Source organism: Arvicanthis niloticus, chromosome 16 (assembly GCF_011762505.2).
Source record: "Arvicanthis niloticus isolate mArvNil1 chromosome 16, mArvNil1.pat.X, whole genome shotgun sequence".
Classification (NCBI taxonomy): Eukaryota; Metazoa; Chordata; class Mammalia; order Rodentia; family Muridae; genus Arvicanthis; species Arvicanthis niloticus.
In genome coordinates this window covers 23218063-23241913 of record NC_047673.1, presented here as the reverse complement: position 1 = coordinate 23241913, position 23851 = coordinate 23218063, and the positions used below count along the sequence as shown (strand labels likewise).

Sequence of the window (23851 nt, the reverse complement as noted above, 5' to 3'; positions counted from 1 at the left end):
AAAACAAAAGTCTTTATAGGTCATACCTTCCATCTTCAAGATATATTTTTATCTGGGAAGCATCCTTTCTTGAAGTGGCTACAAAATCTTCAAGTCTATTGTTTTGACAGATCCTAGGAGCATTCAGCATTTCCCTGCATAAAATTACTCAAAGTTAACCCTGAATGCACTGACTGTCCCATGATACACCTCCAGATGTGTCTGTTTCCCAGAATTCTGGGTCCTCCTCTGTTGGTCGTGATAAAACAGTTTCACTCTGTAGGGTCACCAATAAGCATGCATGCCATAAATTTGGCCAGTAAGAGATAAACCTGACCAAAAAGTTACTAAAAAAGATAAGTGGGAGAGGCAGGATCTGAACCAGGATGAACCTTCTACTCCTTTTATTTCTTTATGGGCTAATTTCTCCATACCCTGGCATGTTTTTGTAAAAGCTGCATCCCTTCACTACATGCAGCAAGCCCAAGAGCTGCCTCATTATATTAGTGGATTGCCTTCTTATCCCCCCCCCAATTCGTTAAGAGAAGGAAGTGCATCAGTTTCTGATCTCTCCCTCCCTTCACCCTCTCCACATAGTGCTCAGAGAGGAAAGGCCTACGCTTCAACATCATAAAACTTGATGGTCAGTTTTTGTTGTTAAAAAAAAAAGAAAAAGTATCCTTCCTGGAGGTTTCTTTTCTTTGCCGCTCTCCCAACCCCTCATTTCCCCATTTCCCCATTTTAACCTGTGCAAGGCTTTGCAGAGAGCTGCAGAAATGCTGGGCTCACACTCTCCACTCCCTTGCCCTGGGTAGTGTGGAGGTTCTGTTAGTACACATGCCCACTGGAGCTCAGAACTGGGGAGAGCTGATCTAACTGCCTCTAACTAATAGTTTGAAAGGTCAGCCAATCAAAGTTAAAGACCCCAGAAACTGTATCTCCACATACTTAATTTTATTTCTTGCAGCTTAAAAAAATCCCTATGGTTTCAAGTTGCCCGATATGACACAAAAATTATATGAAAAATAATGGGAAACAATCACCAGTTATCCAATTCTCATGTTTCCTTTCTCATCTTTCTGGGTAGAAGCTTTTGTTGCTTTCTGTGAATGAAAAGGACAATGTATGTATTGAATATATTGGGAAGTTAAGTAATGGAGGTACAGCATTTAAAAAAGAAGCCTACTAAAGTATAACTGCCCACCAGCAAGGAAAAGTAAATACAATGGGATAAAAATTTTAAACCAAATTACTGTTTTCTTGGCTTCTACTCCTATCTTCGCCACTGGGCACCCTTTAGTTTGGACAAATAAACAGACAAACAAACAACTAGAAGCCTCCTTAGAACTGCATTTAAAATCAAATCACTTCATTGCAAATGCTTTTCCTGGTACTAAAAAAAAAAAATAAAAACATGTCTATTCCCAAAGGAGGAGTCAAGGATGGTTCAGCACCTAACCTCCCTCAGTAGAAGCTTTCAAAGGTTTCTAAAGACCCTGGGCTGATGCTTTCATACCTCGCTGGTGGGCTCGGGCATTCCTGAGCATGCTTCCCTAACATCTACGGCCTGTCCTGTTCCGTGTGCACGCGCACAGAGAGCTGTCATAGTCATGTGTAATTTGTTTTGGAGTGCGATGTATCACTCTTTTCTGAAACTTTTTTCCTTTCTTTCTTTTTTTTTTCTCCCCTTGTCAACTTTCTGCATTGGCAGAGCATCTTGGGATTGAATTTATGGGTATGGACCAATCATCATTCCTTTTAGCCTGCAGAATGTAGAGCCTCTGAACTGAACTCCTCTGCTCTCCCTAGTCTTCCTTTTCAGTTCCTAACTAATTTCCTTTTTCCTTAGAAGGGATCATACAGCTATAACATGGGTTTCTCGGCCTTCAATCTATGACTAGTTTACGAAAATGTTGTGGAGTGCAGCAGTTTTTAAATTTCCCAGCCTACCTTCACTTAGAGATTAATATCTCCCTCCTGCTGCAACTTGTCATAAACCCTCCTTGTCCATTGTGTGACTCATTGATTGGACCATGCTGTTACATAAGAGCTGGGGTAAGTTGGAGTGGTGCATATAGGTTACAGGAGAACTCAAACGAGAGGCCAGAGGACATAAAAGGTTTAAGAACACCCACATTAAAAATAAATAAATAAATAAATAAATAAATAAATAACTCAATGGCAGTTTCACATATAACACAAAAGTCACCTATTTAATGTGGCAGTATAGGGATGTCTCACATTGCCGTAGTCTGATATGCACGGAGATGAATCACCCAGATTTCTTCCCAGATGCTCAAGTATGACTCTAGTCAACTTAGTTTGTTTAGAAGCAAGGAAATAGAAAGCAGATTATGTTGTTTTAGGTAGACATTCCAGTGCTGATGGAATTACATCACTAAGGTTAAGATGACCCAGACAAGTTATCATATAGAAAACTTCACGCTGTAACTGTTTAAACAAACAAAGCTCCCAAAGGCAGATGAAATATGGGCATATTCCAAAAGACCCTTCAAGAAAGGAAGGAAAAAAGGAAGGAAGGAAGGAAGGAAGGAAGGAAGGAAGGAATAAAGAAAGAAAGAAAGAAAGAAAATAAATAAAGATAGAAAGAAAGAAAGAAAGAAAGAATGAATGATAGTAAGAAAAATGGACAAAGGGACCAATCTCAGAAGGAGCAGGAAACTACCACCTTCCTGGTCTCCAGGCTCTTTGTGAAAGCTGTGTGAAAGTCTAGAACAGAGTCTTGGGTCAACAACACCATGTTCTGATTAACACACTGTTTGGTGCATGGTGACATGGTGACATGCAGCAAGTGTGTCCCATGGCTGCTCTCCCCTTTTGGCTGACATCATATCTACTCAAATATAAATAACAACAGAGGAATCCATAGTTGGCTCTCACAAGTACACAGAGAGAAGCTCAATTGCCATCACTCCAAGAAAATAAAAATTTAAGAAGAAAACTATCAAATAGACACAAAAAAAAAAGCTCAAATTTATGTGAATGAGCTTTTTTTGCATTAAAACACACACACACATCAGGGTGTCTTGGGTTCCTCCTTTCTCACAGGAAATATCCCTCTGTCAGAAATCTCTCAGAACCATCATTTCCTGCAGGAAACCAAAAGCCAAACCCTCAGAACTACCTCTGTCACTAGGAGAATTTCCCCCACTCGGGGCTTTACAGTCTGACTCTAGACTTTACTATTTTGATTTCTGAACAGTGGAGGTAAATAGTTATGCTGCGTAACTATACCCCTTAGCTGTCTTCACAGTTCATAAGGACAGTGCGCTGTTACCCACACATCTCTAAGGCTTCGTGGAGTACAAGGCCCGTCCACTATATCCTGAAATAACTCCTGACCTTAAGGGTCATTTAAAAATAAGAGAGCAAGAAATGGCTCTGTCTTTTCTCCTGGACACATTAGAATGAAAATGTGTTTGACGTGACTCACCAAGGTCCATCCAGCCAAACCAGAGAGACTTGGAGCATTTCCACTCATGGAGACAGGCCAGACCTTTGGGATGATTTTGAGTACTAGCTCTCAGATTTGCTTTTGCCTTGTGGATACAGTCATGCAAGAATAAAAAAAAATAGTAATAAAACAATGAGAAGAGCAATAGGCTAAAAAAAACATGCTGTTTTTCCAAGTTTTTTTTTTTCCCTTTAACATTCATATTCTGGATACAGCAAAATCTTGGAGAAAAGAATATCAAGAAGAAATTTAGGTGAGAAATGTGTAGTCAGTACTGATGTAAACACAGAATCAAGTCCTGGGTTTGAGTTCTCTGTCTTAAGCTGGCTCCTTTTAGCTGCTTTTCCCTTTACTGAGCTCTCTAGTCTAGTCTCATAATGAAATAATTATTTTCCTGACAAGCAATAAAAACAGGCCAATCAATGGATGCCAGTTGTTCACATATCCAACTCTGTCCTTTCCTAGTTGACAACAACCAAAACAGAGCTTGTTACAGGAATTTCTGAGAGTTTGGGGGTCAACCCATGATGACCCCAGTGCTCACTTCAGTTTCTCTATATGCACCCTTTTTATTTCCTAGCTTTTCAAAGAGTCGGGTATTAGGGTGTCAGTGAAAACCTAGAGCTTTTCTGCCACTCTTCCTCTTCCCCTCATCCATTTGTGAAACCAGAGCCAGGATCTCATATGTTCTAGACAGGCATCCTCCCTCCAAGCTACATGTACACCAGGCCTCGTCAGTTTTAAAGGAAGAAGTACATTAGTCAAAAAAGGAATTCAGGGTCTGCCATTTGTTGATGACAATGCTAACGCTCCATTTCATAACCAACATGTGCTATATGAAGGAGTCCTTGGAAGGAAGAGCACTGAGATATGGTTGTACTGCTTGGACATACACACTAAACAATAGAATACCAGAGAGGGAGGCTACGGCATCATCAGTTTATAAATAACACCTTATAACCCCTGCCTTTGTCTGGGTTATGCAATAGATACAAGCAATTAACACATAAGCCCTCCCATTCATGCCATCGTTAGACTTGTACAGTTGTACACACAAACCCAGAAAACTCCCTGACACCAACTGTATGTCTCCTGCATACTGTGGCACCGCAATGCACCAACTGCTTTGCTTTTCTAATTATGGCTTCCATGTCATGGCTAGCCCAGGTTAGGAGTTATGCTGTATGGGACACCCCTTCCCACTTTGTACCCACCATTTCCTTCTCCCCCCACCCCCAATCCACCCCAAGCATCTATCTCCTTGTTTTCATTTCTTTATTTTTTTCCTCCCTTAATATCAGGCATGCTGTGCCAGGGACTCCAGGTGCCTCCTTAACTTTTAACCTTCCTTTTCCCTTGTACCTGACTTTCTCACTCTTTGTCATTCTTTCAGTCTGTCTATCCACTTTGTTTGCTTTTCCTCTCCACCTCCAATTCTTTCTGTTTGTTTTTGTATAATCTTTTCAGTGTTATAGCTTTCTACCCACTGACTTCTGTTCTCCTCTTAATGATGAGTGCTCTATTAATTTGGTTTGACAATGTTCTTGACCTGTTAACTGGGACTTGATTACCATGGACTCGGCTTGTAGGAAATGTTTTCTTTTATGATAAGATTCTCTACTTGATAGAAATTAAAATTCACTTACTCATGTTTAAGAAAACTTCCTGTGACCCTGCCCCCTCTCAATGAGGAAAGTGGTATAACTTCTAAGGCTGAACATATGATGGAAATACTCTTTCTGTATTTCTTGTTGATGCTCAGATAAGGACATTCCATTTGTACAGCACTCTCCAGTTCTTGCCCAGCTTATTAATTTTAATGGCAAACAAACTAATTTCAAAGTGTGCTGGGCAAATGTGAAGCTCTTTAAATATATAAAATCAGATTATTGGAAGCTCAGATTAAGCGATCAGCAATCTCAGCAAGTGTGCTACGTTTGTTAACACCCTGACTCACCTGCATATAAAATCAACCAAGCCATCCTCCAAAGACACTGACTTTTAACTAGAAAAGTTCCCACACATCACAGGCTTACCGTATCTGGAGTAGAGTGGTACCTGTAGTTCACAGTTGAGGGTACCACACCCACTCTCTTAAAATATTCAAGCTGCCTGGTGTGGGACTATGCAACCTAGTCCAAAGTATGCATCATTTGTGTTAATGATGGGCTTAATACAAATTGTTTCTCTGACTTCAACTAATAGAATAATAAGCATTTTCCTCCAAAGAACAAATTCCTTCTGTGGCCCTACCCACCATATTTGGACTTCTCTGGCACAGAGCAGTGTCCCCCACCCTTCCAGTGTACCTGTTTCTTCTAATTCATTTACCCTAAGCTGTAAGGCTATTGCCTTAAGTTACTAACTACAAGCCAAGTTCATATTTGCAATTACCTTTGAATTTAATTTTGTTAAATGTATGACATGTCTCTCTGTAAAGACCACTGGATATGAAGTGATGACTTAAAACTTAAGGGAAATGGAAAGATGATTGGGGTGGAGGGTGGTGAACGGAGGAAGGAAGAATGAGGATGGAAGAATAGAGGGTCTCCCTGGAGCCAGTCTTAGGTCTTTTTATCAACATTGATTCCTGTTGTCTTTGCAAGAGATTTTTTTATAGGATATTTAATAAATAGAATAACATCGATATAGTTTTAATCAGTTATTTTGTGATGAATGTCTATGATTTTTCTCATGTAATATCATATATACATAATAGCTGGTAATTAGAGGAATCATAGAATATTATATTTTTTACTTTTAATATCCTAGCTAGCTTGTTATGTTATTTATGCTCAAAGTATAGAACAGAACATATTGGACCTTAAACATGAGTATAAATGTGAAGTGTTGTCAAGTGTTGATTGTCTTGTGGACATGGGTAATGTCATGACGCATGCCAACTGTTTGGTGGTAAGTCCTGATGATGGTAAATGACGTCAATGACATCTGTTCTCACCCCTTTCCAGAAGCGGAGGAACTCTACCAGAAGAGGGTGCTGACAATTACAGGCATCTGTATCGCCCTGCTGGTGGTCGGCATCATGTGTGTGGTGGCCTACTGCAAAACCAAGTAAACCTTCCCCTTGACTCTGTCTACTCCCCTTGATGTAGAAGCATCTTAGGCAAGCAGAGCTTTGTAGTGCCAGATCCCATGCTCAAGGCTTGTGGGGAAAAGAAACGTAGGAACTTACATCCTTGTGTTCCTGATTGAGTAATATACTTTGTGTACCTTTGCCTGTTTGTGTGAAACTAATTTCTCAGTGACTATGGCTTTGTAAATGGATTAAACCACAAGCATAAATGCCAAAAGGTGTAACTAAGGGACCAAAAATCTTAAGAAATAAAAGAAGCACTTTATGGTATTCAAGATACAGAGTTTGTAGGAGATTTTTTTTTTTTTTGAGAGTTATATGATTATGTTTTAATTCTATTAGGTTTCCAACATAAATGCTCTATAAATATGCAGTGTATAAAGAAATTTTTATGTAAGGACAAGCAAGCCAAATTTATTTGGAAAAAAAGTTAACCTAACAGTCTTAAAGATATATGATTATCATGCTTGGCCTTCTACAGGCGTCCATGATAGCACACAGACTGGCTGACTGATGAGTTCCTCTCTCCATTTATAATTTATTAAATGCTGTAATACTCCTCAGCTAATAGAATGCCGTTTGGGTTTTGCCTGATGACATAATATCTTTGGGTCAAAACTATTACAGGAATGTCTTGATCTGAGTGTTGCACTAGAAAACAGAGGTAATATGCGATTTTTTTTGCCACAAAATATACAGCATAAATTATGTTTTCACAGTATCCCAAATAAATAAATAAATAAATAAATAAATAAAATGCTGTGAGGCCCTAGTGAAAGCAACAGGCTCTCATGAAGTTGGCATCATCATAAGTCTTATTAGACTCAAATTTTAATATTTACCACCTTTTTTTTTTAAAAAAAAAAAGCATTGCAAGTATAGAGTCTTGTTACAATCATGCCAAAATATAATGGCAAACTATACCCAAATTTCCACAGGTATTCATGGGATATGCACACACAGTAGCTGTATAAGATGTACAAATGAAAAGCTAACTTAATTTTCTTAAGCAATCTATAGGAAATTTTATAAACAAAATCAGCCTCATTAATCCCATAACACAAAGTACATAAGACCAATGGCTATTTGTATGACTTGGACAAAGACGGTTGAGAGGTTAGCCAAATAGTAATGCATTTGGGTGTTTTGTTTTGTTTTTCCTTTTTTGTTTTCCTTTAGTACAATTAGCTACGTTTCTGTGAGAATTCCATCTAACTATTAAAACCTGCTTTCTCGGGATGTGTGATACTGCTAATTCTGAGACAGAGTGTCATAGACTTCTCTTCACTCACGATCATCACTGCTTGATTAACTCAAGTTACTCATTAGTGTTAATAGAATAAAGATTTGGCTGTAAGGAAAAAAATGATGAGGAACGAACATATGCTCCTTTTTTCACTGCAGGAAACAGCGGCAGAAGCTTCATGATCGGCTTCGGCAGAGCCTTCGGTCAGAACGAAACAACATGGTGAACATAGCGAATGGGCCTCACCACCCAAACCCACCACCAGAGAACGTGCAGCTGGTGAATGTATGTTGACTGACCCACTGAGAAAAACATGTGAAAGCATGTGTTTGCTGTTCAGACACACTGACGTGGAGCTTTCCAATCTTAGGCTCCTTACTGGTTGCCACTTAGCACGGTGGCCTTCCAGAAACTCAAGGTTTGGTCAGGAGAAAACAGTGACAGCCATTTTACAATGGATCCAGTTATTATCACGGTTCCTTACACTGTGGCATTTAAGACATTGGGATGATGCTTGGCTTTGTCCTGCAGGAATGCCTAGAAAGACAAGAAAACAGCATAAATCATAAATAATAAAATCAGAATTGGAAGGAATATTTATTTTTAGTCATTTGGGAATGAAGGCTGCTCCAGTATCCCACTGACACAGAGCAAACCAAGCAAAGGGCTTTGAAAAAGTTTTATTAGGGTCCCTTCATGTGGCATGTGATTTTCTTATTCTGATTTCTATGAAACAGGAAAAGGTGGAAAACTCGGAGCAAAGCTAGGAGAATGTAGTACTTAAGTATTTCCCAGCTCCGTCTATGTGATGCTGTAGTCTCCACATGGAATGCACCCTCAGTCATTCATGGATTTTGTTTTTATTGTACCATGCAGGTAGCTTCTAAATTTGACTAGATTGCCTACTCTCTGAGACTGCTCATACCATCATTGAATTCTTTCTCATAATAAGAGATCAGGCTAGCCAGGCAGTGGTGGCGCTCGCCTTTAATCCCAGCACTTAGGAGGCAGAGGCAGGCGGCCTGGTCTACAGAGTGAGTTCCAGGACAGCCAGGGCTATACAAAGAAACCCTGTCTCAAAACACACACACACACACACACACAGAGAGAGCAGAGAGAGAGAGAGAGAGAGAGAGAGAGAGAGAGAGAGAGAGAGAGAGAGAGAGAGAGAGAGATCAGGCCCAGCGCTCTTCCCAGCGCTCGTAGTTCTGAAGTATTGATCTTCCTGTTCCAGCATGATCCTCATTTGTTCCATTGGAATGTGTAGTTTTCTCAGTAGACATAGTTTGAAATGTGTAATACCATTTTCTGTCCTGTAACAGAAAGTATACCTTGGATGGAAAAGATTGGTCATAGATTCACATCAGGGGCTGGTAGTTACTACTGTACTCTCAAGTCTCATAACACGGACTTTTGGGAGACTGATGGAGCCAAGGGGTAATAGGAAGCTATTGATTCCATCCCGATAATGGGGTTCATTAGAACGTTTTCCAAGGTCAATAAAAACATTCATTTCCAAAACAGCTATAATATTTAATATATATAATATGTATATGTGATATATAATGTGATATTATCATATACAGTATAATATGTAATAGTGACAGGACCATGACTGGATTGCAATTATAACACAAATAACTCATTTCAATGTTATTTCTTAATTTCATTTGGCCTAAAAATAATACTGACCTCACTAAAATAAGCACTCAGGAACTTCTTAATAATTATTAAATATTATTTTCATTAGACCCACTGGGTTCAAGGTGCTTCCAAAAGGCAAGGGCAGAATGGGCACCAAAGTGGCATCGATGCAGCAGTTGTCCCCAGAAAGATCCAGAAGGGGAAGTATTTCTATCAACAGAAAGAGCCATTCTGCAAAGCTCAAGTTGTATGTTTAGGGCCTTCATGGTGACCGGGTTCTTTACAGTCTACATCTCAGCAGACATTAAAGTACCCTATCCAACTTATTCTGTTTATTCTTTTTCTCATGGTTTAACTTATTTCACTCAGATTTTTAGAAATACAAAGGGCACCTGCAACAATTTAAAAGGAACTTTACAAACGTCAACATCTCACTGTTAGCAGGCAGTAAGTAGCTACTGTGTTATGCTGATAAAAGTAAAATTGACTCACTAAAGATAAAGCCCTGGGTATAGCATGGGCTTTGTTCAGACCTTAAACATATTTTAAGTCCTTGAAATAGCACTGAGCAAGTTAAAATCTTCAGCAATATCCATAAGGCCAGCACAGGCATTATGAAATTAAAAAAAAAAAAAAAAAAAAAAACAAAAAAACAAAAAAAAAAAACTTAAAATACCAAAGTTCACATTTTTCTAGTGACATGAAATTTTAAATAAATCAGGCTATAGGAACCCCTCAGATATCAAGTTAGTTTTCTTGACCTGAAGGAATGCAGACAAAAATAATACTGGACAGGATGTTTGGGGCATTTCTATTTATCAGTTGGAACTCAGAGAAATGAAGTTGAGATTTTAGGACCTGTCTTGTGCAAACATTCAGAAAGGAATTTGTTCACGCCATGTATCTAACCTCAAAGCCAGAGTGGCCAGCTGCCAGAGATAACCTGAGCATATGTATGAGAACTAATTAGCGTATTCGTGTTTTGACTTACATGAACTTTCACGGTTCTGTCTCTTTGTTTACCCAGCAATATGTATCGAAAAACGTCATCTCCAGTGAGCATATTGTCGAGAGAGAAGTGGAGACCTCCTTTTCTACCAGTCGCTACACTTCTACAGCCCATCACTCCACGACTGTCACCCAGACGCCTAGTCACAGGTATGAGGGGATGGAAAAAAAAAAAATCTCAGAAGAAAAAAAAAATGTCCTAAGCAGAATTTTGTTAATTGCCCTTTACGAGCTATTCCTAATAAAAAAGCAAAGGAGACGATTAAAAGCAGTAAAATGGACCATGAATGTTAATAGATTTTTGATATAAACTGCCCTTACCTTGTAAGCCTAAGCCTAGTGTTTCCATTACAAACACTAAAAACCTTGCTGTTCCTCAGTCTAGAGGTTGCCTTGATTTGTGCCCAGCTACTTACTGAATTGCTATGCACTACAGGAAAAAAAAAATCTGTCTAGATTCTGTGTGATACTTAGAAGTTTGTTTCTAAAGCTTAGACTGCCCGGGGAAGTGGCCTCTGGAAATACACATAGCTGAGCACTCTCTTCTTAGATACCCTAGCTGTGATGTCATGCTGGCTATGCAGACTCTAGCAAGCACAGCAGCAGACTTCCAGACATAATGCACACAGCAATGACTTTGTATAACCCAAGCCACTCAAGCACCGTGAAACTGTACTAACATTACATCGTGTCATTTGATAAATATTTATGGAATGAATGAACAAATTAATAAACTACGCGTTCACAAGTCCAATCTGAATCAAGGATTCTCTTTACAGCAAAGATCTTTGTATCATTTCTGGGCTACGGATGCATCAGTCACTTGAAATATTTGCTAGAATTACTTTTGTTCTTTGCCATTTTCCTCATTTAATTAAGCCAATCTGTCTCACTGCCTCTTACATTTCTTCTCTACCCAGCTGGAGTAATGGGCACACAGAAAGCATCATTTCAGAAAGCCACTCTGTAATCATGATGTCATCAGTAGAGAACAGCAGGCATAGCAGTCCAGCTGGGGGCCCACGAGGACGTCTTCACGGCCTGGGAGGCCCTCGAGAATGTAACAGCTTCCTCAGGCATGCCAGAGAAACCCCTGACTCCTACAGAGACTCTCCTCATAGTGAAAGGTAAAACCGAAGGGCAAAGCTATCCTGGAGGAGATCCTCATTCAGTGAGAGAATCCTATGAGCACCTGCCGTCTCTCCTAAGGAAATTCATCCTTATATAAGGGGCGTCATCAATTCCCTGATGCCTCTAGTTGATGAAGTCATCCTCTTATTTGGCTGAATACCTTCCTACCGAGTTTCTCCCACCATCCCAGTGGCTGACAGGCAACCAACTCCTAAAGAGCAGAAGTAATGTAATGTGGAAGGTACAGCCGCCTTGGAGTTCTCAGACCTGACCCTAGGTTCAGAATCATGGGGTCTTCCTTTCTTCAGGTGTGCCATTTTAAGGACCCTCATCTAATTCCAACTGGCCAGTTGTCCAGTCTCTACCTCGATGGTTGTTCTACCCTCGCCTTCTCATGCTCTAACTACTCTACCTCTAGCCTCAGTTAAATTAAGTCAGAGGCTATGACGTTGGTGATGGTCATGAGGGTATGCCTCCTTGTGTTCCGCCACATTGTATTCATTTATGAAATCCCTAGAAGTCCTGGGTAAAATAAATGTATTGTGTGATGAGCCTGGCAGCCTTCATAGGTGATTTTCAAAGCAGATATTGCCTCCGAGATTACCATCAATTCTAGGATGTTTGCATTTCCTTTTGGGGTAAGTCCAAATTTGGGCCGGAGAAGTGATGGCAGAGACAAACTAAAGGACAGAAGAGAGTAAACTGAAAAAAAGTACAAAGTAGGAATATTGAACTTGGACCGTCTCTTTATCCATTTTCACCTATGCTGAATGAAAGTTATGGTCAGCTGACCATTTAACCCATCTGTGAGCTGTTAACTATTGATTTTCCAATCCAGTTTGTTTATTTTCTTATTGTTATATCAGTTTAGCCTATTCCCATTGACTAAAGGGTCAATATAATGCCAAGTCCATATGTAGTTTTGCAGTTACCTGGATGGAGGTGATTTCAAAGAACTTCTCACGTATAGGCCTGAAAGTACAGCAAAGAATTCATGGGGCTTTCAGGTCAAAGAGCCCGCTGATCACCTTGTCCCCAAAGCAGTTTCAGAACAGTATAGAATTTATGAATTTAGCATACTCTTCATAAACACATCTGAGGAAGAGTATGGCCTAAAAATGGCTTAGAGCATTGACCTCGTGTAATTATATTTTTGTATACTGAAGTCTGTCCATTCCCCTTAAAACATGCAGAGAAGATTAGGGTGAAGTTTTTTCTTTTTTTTTTTTTTTTTTTTTTTTTATTACTGTGGCTTGGTTTTGAGGATTCTGTCTACTAAAGTAGGCATCCAGGCATCACCCAGATACTATCTAGAGTTACAAAACAGTTTTAAACTGCAAGATCTTGGGGAGAAAAATGATGAATCACTTGTATGTGTTGGTTGAACTGTGACTAGCATTTCTCAGAAGGTCTAATTTAGGTACCCTCAAAAGATGTCTGCAGACTTGAGCCCCAAATGTTTCAAATTCTGAGACACTTTTTCCAATTGTAAACATGGGTGGGTGTCACTTCCGTATCACCATGAATCATGGGAAAATGGGAGAATGAGTAGGCTTCCTTTTCCCATTAGTTCCAGTTCAGAGAGCAGTGTCCTGTGTCATCACAGGTCACATCAAATTAGACTGTGAATGTCAGTGTCAGGAAGAACCACGCAGTTGCTGTGCACTGTGAGTGTCATTATCAAAAGATGAAGAATATGACTCAGACTCAACCCAGAGGACATGTCTGCCTGTTCTTAGGGAAGTCACAGTGCTGCAAAACAGACACACAGTACCTGGACTGTAATGGTCGCATTATCCAACATAGCATGCATGAGATACCATGGTACACCAAACCCTTATGTATACACAGAAGCTTGTTAGGCACTTGTGAGGAACCTTGCAAGTATTTCCAGAAGGAAACCAAAAGCAGTGTTGGGATTTGGATGAGACATACATGGGAGACTGGAGACAGTGCTCACTGCGGTGGCACGAAACCAAACTATGGTTCCTCTCAGGCTTGCCTTTGGATGTATCACACTCGGAAATGGACAGTTGCAAATTGAATGTTATCTAGTAGTGTTTGGTGAAAATTTCAACTTAAAAGCACACAAATGTATTACACTGTAATCTTTAAGTTACTATGCTCTTTTTTTTTCATAAGACATAACCTTATAGCTGAGCTAAGGAGAAACAAGGCTTACAGATCCAAATGCATGCAGATCCAGCTGTCAGCAACTCATCTTAGATCCTCTTCCATTCCCCATTTGGGCTTCATTCTCTAAGACCCCTTGGCCTTTAGGAAGGTATAGTATTTAAGAATACTTCTTTCCCTTCTAAGTCCCCCAAGCCTTGGTCTTTATAAGCTGAGATGTTCCTGGGAGCCCCCTTGTCTTGTCTCACATACTTTTATTTAAATTCATGACGAGACTGAAACTCCCAAAAGCTTTAATGAGCTAGATGATTTAGCCAATCTTTGCATGATTCTTATAAGGAAACTCTTGGCTCTATAAGGATAGGACCCAAGGGTGCTGAACTTCCTAGTATAAAACTTAAGTATTCAATGATGACTGTTCTCTGACTATATCTCGTGGTGAACTCGTCCCCTATCCCCTCCCTGTTCCATGCCCTCTTAATCCTCCACACTCATGCAGGGTATTCTGTGCTCACACAGGTATGTATCAGCCATGACCACCCCGGCTCGTATGTCACCTGTAGATTTCCACACGCCAAGCTCCCCTAAATCGCCCCCTTCGGAAATGTCTCCACCTGTGTCCAGCATGACGGTGTCCATGCCCTCTGTGGCAGTCAGCCCCTTCGTGGAAGAAGAGAGGCCTCTGCTTCTTGTGACACCACCAAGGCTACGGGAGAAGAAGTATGACCATCACCCGCAGCAACTCAACTCCTTTCATCACAACCCTGCACATCAGAGTACCAGCCTCCCCCCTAGTCCATTGAGGATAGTGGAGGATGAGGAGTATGAAACGACCCAGGAGTATGAGCCAGTTCAAGAGCCTATTAAGAAAGTCACCAATAGCCGGCGGGCCAAAAGAACCAAGCCCAATGGCCACATTGCCAATAGGTTGGAAATGGACAGAAACCCAAGTTCTGTGAGCAGTAACTCAGAAAGTGAGACAGAAGATGAAAGAGTAGGTGAAGATACACCATTCCTGGGCATACAGAACCCCCTGGCAGCCAGCCTTGAGGCGGCCCCTGCCTTCCGTCTGGCTGAGAGCAGGACTAACCCAGCAGGCCGCTTCTCCACACAGGAAGAATTACAGGCCAGGCTGTCTAGTGTAATCGCTAACCAAGACCCTATTGCTGTATAAAACCTAAATAAACACATAGATTCACCTGTAAAACTTTATTTTATATAATAAAGTATTTCACCTTAAATTAAACAATTTATTTTATTTTAGCAGTTCTGCAAATAGAAAACAGGAAGAAAAAAAACTTTTATAAATTAAATATATGTATGTAAAAATGTGTTATGTGCCATATGTAGCAATTTTTTACAGTATTTCAAAAAACGAGAAAGATATCAATGGTGCCTTTATGTTATGTTATGTCGAGAGCAAGTTTTATAAAGTTACGGTGATTGCTTTTTCACAGTATTTCAGCAAAACCTCCCATATATTCAGTTTTTGCTGGCTTTTTGTGCATTGCATTATGATGTTGACTGGATGTATGGTTTGCAAGACTAGCAGCTATTCCTTCTCTTTGCTTCCAGCAGCACCCAACCAGTACTGTCTTGAAATGGCACATCCATCCAAATACCCTTCTACTTTGTATGAAGTTTTCTTTGCTTTCCCAATACGAAATGAGTTGTCTCCACTCTGTCAGCCAAAGGTTTGCTTCACTGGACTCTGAGATAATAGTAGACCCAACAGCATGCTACTATTACATATAGCAGGAAACTGCACCTAAGTAATGATAAATATTAGGAAGAAAGTAATACTGTGATTTAAAAAAAAAAACAAACTATATTATTAAATCAGAAGACAGCTTGCTCTTGCTAAAAGGAGCTACCATTGACTTTAATTTTAACTTTTTGGTTATTGTTCTTGACAAAGAGTAACAGCTTTGAGTACAGCTTAGAAAAAAAATGGGTTCTGGCTTGCTATCAGGATAAACCTATCAACTTAGAAAGAACTCAGTTTCACTTTCTGTCTTGGGAGAAATAATCCAGAAGGTCATCTGGTTGACCAACCAACCACAGCTGCTAAAGGTGCAATCCTTTCTGACATATTTTTTAACTGACTGGTTGTATCCTCTTCTTGGCTCCAGAAGAGGCACATTGTGTCGTGAAGCCCTCAGACCCTAGAGTACACTCAGCCATCTGCCCCAACAATATTATACAATGTGCCTGTGGTGCATAGCAGTGACTTGGCCATTGTAGGAAAATGTTCCACTGGTAGAGTATTTAGGAGTGAGTGTGTAGAAGTCACAAGGGGAGCGCAGCTGCACTACCCAGTTGACATCTTAACTTGGTTCGGTTGGCCACTCCTTTCTCCCTCATTATGTTTCTCTTGTGTTCAACATTGCCTTGATTAGATCATAACTATGCATGAATTTTTTTTTTTTTTGCCAGGAATGGCCAATGTGCATGTGATTTGTGATTAGCAGGAACTTTCCATAGTGGTGCCTCACTAGGGCATGTCAATAGCATTGGGAAGATTGCAGCTTTTCTTGCAGAAGTGACCCCCCGACTCATGGACTGATCTGTCTCCATAAATAGCCTGTATCTCCCATTTCTCTTCTCTAAGTAATTTTTCCCATACTGTCTCTAAAGCAGGACTAAGATTGGTTTAAACTTTGTGTGTTCTTTTGTGATTGGAAAGCCAATGGATGCTTATAGATATTAACATGAACAACTGCTAATCTGGGGACTGGGGAGAGTAGAAAAGTGGAGGGGCAGGGAATAACCTCTCATAACCTTTTGTATCCCCTGCCTGTTATCTGTCAATCAAAACCAGAGCTTCTTGAGTTTCTAAGTAGGCTCTTAGGAGTTCCATAGCAAAATGGAAAAGAGTTGGACAGAGGATTGGCAAAGTCAGTGGTAATCATTGATTCTTGGTCCCAGATGAACCAAATCTATTTTCTTTACTGATCTTCATTATAAGTCAAGGGACGTAATAACCCACAAGGAGGTCTGAGACAAACACTGCAGGCTGGCCACAAGTCCATGTGTTACATGTCTTCATGTTTCTAAGAGAAGCTTTACTGTGGGCCCTTGAAGTTACTCATAGTATTTGAAGTCTCTTGTTTCCTGTCATTGGCCACAGGACAGTTCTCTGTGCTCGAAGCGATTTTGAATTTTTAGAACACACAGAGGAATGGATGCTTGCTGGTGGAAGCCTAATGCTGTCTTCCCAGTGTTGCAGAGAGTGGTCAACACATCATAGGGAGGAAAGGCCAGCCAGCTTGAGGGTGTTCTCTCGGTTGCTTAATATTGCCTTTGAAGACCCTGACTCACCCTGTCATTTAATAAAGAAATTTCTTTATTGTTATCTTAAAACTCTAAAAGATTCCGTTTCAAATATGTTAGTCACCAGGGTATTAAGAAGTTCTCTTCTGAAAAACAAGACTCCTCTGATACAAACATTTTTTTAAAATGGAGCATTTTACTGGCATGAGAAGCTCTACAATTTTTTAAATTGTGACTATATATGATTTTTTTCCTTCTATGCTTTAATCTATGCTTGTCATGTTAGTTAAGAAAGCCTTTTCCCCAAGAGAAGAACACAGTTTTCCTTGAAGAGAACAGCCATGTGGCTGGTCAGGGCTACCTGTTGTAGCCTCTAGATTTATATGTCCAGGAATGTCTCTACAATGCTTCACTGCCAGGTCTCCCTCAAGCATTCTGTTTATGAATCCAGAGAGAACTGTAGCAGGGCAGAAGAATGCACACCTGTGCTCCTGGCATGTGTGAAGATGCCTTGCATTTTAAGGGAGTACAAATTACTAAGAATTTAATAACAACTCTGTTTCCTGGGTCTTAAATCAAAAACTACTGAGTTATATAGTGGGGTATAGTAGACACCAAACTCCTTTTGTACTTACTCAAGATTTGCTTTCTGTCCTGCTTTTCCCTCCGTTCATCCTCCTACCCTCAAGAGTGCCTGGTGGACAGCCTTCTGCTTACTACAAAATGGTCCTCCATGTAAGAGAGAATGTATCTCAAGCAGCAATATGCCATGTCTTTCTTGTATCTGTGTGACTGTCAATATGGGTGGAGTCTATCCAGGGTAACTTTCTCTTGTATCTATTCCTCTTTTGGCCTGAGGTTGAAGGTATATGGCCCCTATTAGTGAATAGGGAAGATCTGGCTTTTTCTTTTAGTCCTGGCTGCATTCCAGCAGCTGCAGAGATTTCTATCCACTAAGATCCATGAAACACTATGAAGAAATGCAGACAAAAGGAAATGGCCACACATCACAATTTCTATTATATATTCTTTTGTAAATACACATTGTATAGTACTTAGAAGTTTTGTGAAATCATTTGCTGTCTTTATGAGTTAATGTTAGTTCTCACTCTCTAAACTTACTGTATTACATTGTAAATAACATAATGTTCTTTATTATTTATATTTAAACATCTAACATAGAGAATTGTTTTCATCTAAGTTTAAGATAAATGTTTAAAATATATGTTTTTCTTTGCTTTAAAATTATGTACCTTTTTCTTTTTTTCCCATTTTTTTTTTAAAAATAATTTATTGTTCAGGAGAAAGAATATATATGTAATTGAAACTAATTGAAGAATGCACATTTGAAGGCCATGAGGTACTGATAAACTAAAGAATTTATTATCTCAAATACTAAGCAATAAGTAATTGTGGTTTATTTAAAGTATTGTTCATTTCCCAAGAAAGTCATACTGCAATAAAAATGCTACTCTGTGGAGACATGGGTGTGTTGCGCAGCAGACTAACATCCAGTCTGTTGGAGTACCACTTTTTGTCTTGCCATGAAAGTTACGCTATCTAGGACTGTGCTTCATGGACCCCATGATCATCTTGTCTCTGTTGCTTTTGCCATGTTACCTATCCTTGAATCACCTCCCTCCTGACTCTGTTTCCCACTTCACTCCTTGCTGTAGGAAACACAAAATCAAGCAATAGGATGCTCCATTCCACAGCCACCAGACTGCCATTCACAAAGACATCGAAGGGAAACATTGAATAATTTTCTGGATCCTGATTGTTGATCTATCTATTCTGCAGTGACATCAAGAAACTTACCCAGATTAATGGCAATGACTGTGCCAATCCTATGCAATCCTAAGAGGGTAAAAAAGGAAAAACGCTATCATGGTTCAAATGGTTCAATCTGTAGCCTCAAAGACATCTATGCTAAACTTTCCTATAATGTTTTTAAATTTACTTCGCATCATGCACACCATTTTATAAGAAGGCTAAGGAGCAGTGACTTTACTCTCCTCATTCTATTGAAAAAAAAATCAAAACGATGCCCAACGTACTGCTCAGGGAGGGGCCTATGCATGGAATATTCCTCACATTATAAGATTCATCGTAGTACGAAGGCAGTGCTTTTTTATTAAAATTAACCTTATGAAGCCATATTTTAACAAATAGATACTTTGCGTGTAATTTTTATATATTTCAACCATTCTCATTATCTTCAATAGATGACCAGCATTTAAAAGATGTGTAGTAAGTCAGCCTGCTTTGGAGTTTGAGCATAACCTGAGATTTCCCATCAAAGTTCATCTTTGATGTAGACAGGATTCCTGGCAACTTACAATAATGGCCGGAACAGCATTTTCAAGCAGTCTAGAAGTCCAGAAGATTTAATGTCCTGAAGCCCCATCATGAATGTACTTACCCACTAATCATTCAGCTAACACACCAAGCATCAGATCTGGAGGTGAGAAAATGTTAAGTTAGAATGTGGATCCTGTCTTCAGTTTATTCTGAAGATTTGCCAACCCCATGCCCAAACTAAAAGCTGTAAGTGACAAATATCAGTAACTTAAGAGAGACTCATCCACCCAAGTGGTCATGCCATGTCAGGCAGAAGAGCTGCAGAAAGGAAGAAAATGAAATGAAAAAAAGGTAGAGAAATGAAAACTGGCTTCTGCTCAAATAAAGAGTCTAGATAATTCCTATTGCTCTCGAGTTGTTTTGGACTCTTGAGTGATAAATCTAGGCCAGTTCTGCAAGCTAAGAAGGAAGACATCTACTTTTCCCAGCCAGTCTGCAGAAGTTTCTGTTCTCTGCTCCAATGATGAATCATCAAAGACCATAGTGTCAAGGATTTGGGGCTGCAATCTGAATACTTAAGATACTGGGGGGGAAATGGAGCATCAATTGATCTTAGTAGCATCATGTTGCATTCTCTCATTCTGGATACTCCTCAGAAAGATGACCCATTAAAAATAATTTGTTGTAGGGATGGAGAACTTTATACCTATGAAGAGAAAACCTTTCTGTTTGTTTAGGAAGCTGTTAGATCTGGCAGTACATATCTGTAGGCCTTACTCATACCCTCAAGCCTGCAACTGATGCACCTCTCTGGTTAGTTACTGCTATTTAACTACGGTTGAACTTACAAACATACCTGCTGGAGGAAAAGGATTTTATTGTTCTAAAATATCATGACCAACCTCTTTTTTTTTTTATAATAAAAATGAGAGAGAGAAAATGGAGTGGCAATTAGACACAAGGATCTTTCTCTAAACTTCCTCTTTCAAATGAACTTTCAGGAACAGACCTTTATGGAAGAAAAGATATCTCTTCCTACTATGTTCCAACAAGGCTAAGGAATTAACATCTTTAATGCCTTATTGTATACTCACATACAAAGAATCAAAGTACTAAGTATCAATATTTTTATACTGTTGCTTTATGACTTAAAATACCCTGTATCTTTTTTATTTGCTTTATGCTAGGAAAATAAAATGATAGAAATTTAGGCCCAGGGAAGTTAAACTTCATTCTCAGTGCAATGTATCTACTGAGTTTGTAGGTATGTTATAGATACCTAATTTCTCTCAGTCCCTCCTCGACAGTAGCCTGAGTATGGTGAGAATTTTCACGTCCAGCTCTCTTAACATAGTATGAGTTCGATCTAAATCAGTTTCTACTTTGGAGGAAGGAGCCTTCCAGCCTTTGGTTTACAGATAGTTTGGAACCTAGGTTGCCTAATGTAGGAACTCTGTCCATCTTCCCTAACCTCAGCTTTCTAAGGAAGTGCAAGTCCAGCCATGAGAGCGAATTCACAATTTTGGTGTGTAGGTGGCAAATTCTAGTCAAAGGAAGAGGGCTTCTGTGGTCAGAACAATGGCCCTACCACTGAAACTTTGTGAACTCCGGCAGTTTCCTTCTGCTGCCTACCTCCACTTTGAAGTTGTGGTTCAGTGAGGTTTGAACTGGAGCACATGTAAGGAAATCAGAAAGTGTCTAGAACATAGTGAGTATTCAGAAGACTTGCTCTGTTCTTCTTCCCGATCCTTTAAGTTCAGAGATCGACATTCCCCAGTTTCAAATAAGGTATGCTGCGCTGCATGATCTGAGCAGATAGACCATTTCACCCATCCCATATAAGTAAAAAAAAAAAAAAATGCTTTTTTAAATAGCAACAAGCATATATTGAGAGGCAACATCACCAAATAGCAATCAACATAGCAGTTTTAGAAACTAAGATGTCTGTGTATTTTATTAGTAGGTAACTTCTTGTATACCCATACCAATCCATGCCAAGTCAATAATTTTTAATAGCTTGTGATAATCTCTGAGTATAAATTCACAGACAAATGAATGAACCATGACTCATTATGTGGTCTTCATGATGCCACCTTCAAACTGTATTGTATACTTCTAGAGGAACAATTAAAAACTTCTCTTAACCCTGCAGAGTGATCTATATACACCCATTGGCCTTAATTTTGTCACATAAAGTTCACATATAGTCTATTTCTTTGAAAAGTATAATCCCAGCCAAGGCTTCCAGGGTGACAAAATGAGAGAAGTCAGTCAAATATCAGATTAATACCAAATGCACATATCTTTGTTGATGCCCATACTCACCCCAGTATCTACTCAATAATTCTTTTAAGTTTTGACTTACTCTTCGCTCCATACATAAAATGAGATACTTCTCTCATCTATGTGATGCATTAATAAGTTGTAGACTTCAGTTGTTTGAACTCAGTCTTTTAACATGGTCTTGCAAAACTGGTCCTTGATTCAGGCTTATGATATCTATCACCACACTTGCAAATAAGCATTGTTAATAGCAATGGGGTCTGACATAATTGTTCCTGTATAATCTTCCCTTTAAATGAAGCAATTATTTTTATTGCAAACAATTGTTAACTCTAGTTTATCACAGAAAAAAAAACAATGCAAAGGAATATTTTCTTTTTAAAAAAAAATGAAACTTAGGTAGACACTTTGTGCCTCTGATCATTACTATCAGGAAGTGAGCAGTCGTCATCACTGATTTCCCTTCTAAAGTGAGGGTCTGCTAAGCTTTCTAGATCTCTGCCAGGTCCCTGGAAATGTCTACTAGTATGGTTATCCAGACTCCTGTGGTTCCTTAGAGCAGAGCCTAAAGCGAGATTTTTATCCTTCTCTAGGAAGAGGCTTCACTGGGATATCCATTTGTAGCTAGTAAGGTATCCAAACCCTAACTAGTTCCTCAGCTTTCTCTGCCATGGGGAATGAGGAGGAGAGCACTGCACATGACAGCTCCAGTCTCCATTAACCACACCCTTCTGGTTATGAGCTGTTGTGCTGCACTTATCCAGGCAACCCTGCATAGTCACAGTTCCCCTCTCTACTCCTCCCAGCATCTCCCTTCACCGACTGCAGAATACAAACATGCTACTTATCTTGAGGGACCATTTGCAGATCGTACGCGTATATCAAATTTCCACACTGTTCCTCATCAAGATACGTAAATAGTCTGTGTCCATCAAAATCTCTAAAATCATAAAACTATACAACCTTCATACCTTGATTTAAAAAATAAAAGTAAAAAAAAAGGGAATTTAAAGAGGATCCAAGGTAATGTTCTTGAGCTAAGATGCCTTCCTTGGTAGGCTCTTGGGGAAGTTTTGGGCCTGGTAGAATTACGTCTTTTCCACTACTTGGCCGTAGACTTTTCTCACACATGAAAGGACAGTAGCTCCACCACACACTCATTTGGAGAGCAGTCTACATGGAGCTGGATGTGTAGCCAGGAATTAGGAGTAAGGTGATCACTTTCTTCCTCTGAAGATGTTGACAAGAACATGCTGGGTGTTGCTCAGGTTAAAACCACATCAGTTATCATCAAAGAAGCAACTACTGTTGGAAAATATCCCCACATCTTGTTAGGAGAGGTACCTGCCACCCACAGACTAAGCCACACTACAACACTTTTCTACATGTCTCCCTCCACATCAACTGGGTGACAGATGACCGTCAAATCATTTCATTGTCTCCATAACCTTGCTTCTTCCTTCATTTCTTGGTCTCATCCTCTGCTACAGGGCCACCAGCACCCTGACTGACCTGCTTCATCTGTTCCTCTGAGCCATCCTTCACATTCTGATGGTGAACCCTAACTCTCACATATTAGCAGGCTAGACTTCTGGATAAAACATGGCTCCCCATGTACTAAACTCCTCAGCCTGACCTAAGATGCCCTTCACAGTCTGATTCTATGAGATGGCTCCAGCTTGTCTGTCCGCATCATTGTCCATCCCAAGTCTTGTGATTTTCTGTTTTCTGAAGTACACCATGTCGATGTTATTGAATTCCCGTCATTGGCACACCAACTTCATATTATTACCATGTACCTCTTGTATTATTATTTGCATATTGTTTTCAATTGACTGCATTTTAACTAAAATAAAGTCATTTCAAATAAAACCTTGTATGGATGCCATGACTAGAAAACCCGCAATCAGTTGCCATAATTAAAATACATTGTAAAGATAAATATAATAAAAACAAAACATTATCAAGTTCTAGCAAGATGCTACGGTCTGTAAAAGTTTCAGAACAATTCTTGACAAAGAGGCAGACCAGCAAGCATTACAGAGAGGGAAAATGTATTCAGGAAGCTTGGGAAGATTTATCACTTGAGTTTATTAGGACTAAAGAGGATTGAGGAGGAAGTTCCTTCTGTAATTTACTAAATACTCTTTAGTGTTTGGCGCTAGATCAGTGTGCCTACATTTAGTCCTTCCTACATCTTAAGAAGCAAACAGATCTGTGCCCCTGTGTAGACTGTTCATTTTGCTCTAGTTGTCTTCTCCAGTAGTTTCTTGATAAGCATTTT

The 23851-nt window shown here is 39.6% G+C and overlaps 1 protein-coding gene across 20 annotated transcripts in view; it reads left to right on the top strand.

Annotated features, from left to right (window-relative positions):
* LOC117721623 (pro-neuregulin-1, membrane-bound isoform) overlaps positions 1 to 23439 on the top strand; it is a 200804-nt gene extending 177365 nt beyond the window's left edge. For 7 of the 20 annotated variants that reach the window (XM_076913992.1, XM_034520428.2, XM_076913991.1 and 4 more), the window contains 6 exons: positions 1691 to 1714; positions 6424 to 6526; positions 7953 to 8079; positions 10466 to 10596; positions 11367 to 11573; positions 14230 to 23439. In XM_076913992.1, coding sequence (XP_076770107.1) covers positions 1691 to 1714; positions 6424 to 6526; positions 7953 to 8079; positions 10466 to 10596; positions 11367 to 11573; positions 14230 to 14884 — 1247 coding nt within the window. In that variant the 3' untranslated portion in view covers positions 14885 to 23439. Of the gene's footprint in view, positions 1 to 1690; positions 1715 to 6423; positions 6527 to 7952; positions 8080 to 10465; positions 10597 to 11366; positions 11574 to 13719; positions 13862 to 14229 lie in introns of all 20 variants that reach the window. The other 13 variants (XM_076913993.1, XM_034520431.2, XM_034520430.2 and 10 more) reach the window with 3 other exon arrangements.
* The last annotated feature ends 412 nt before the right edge of the window (positions 23440 to 23851 follow it).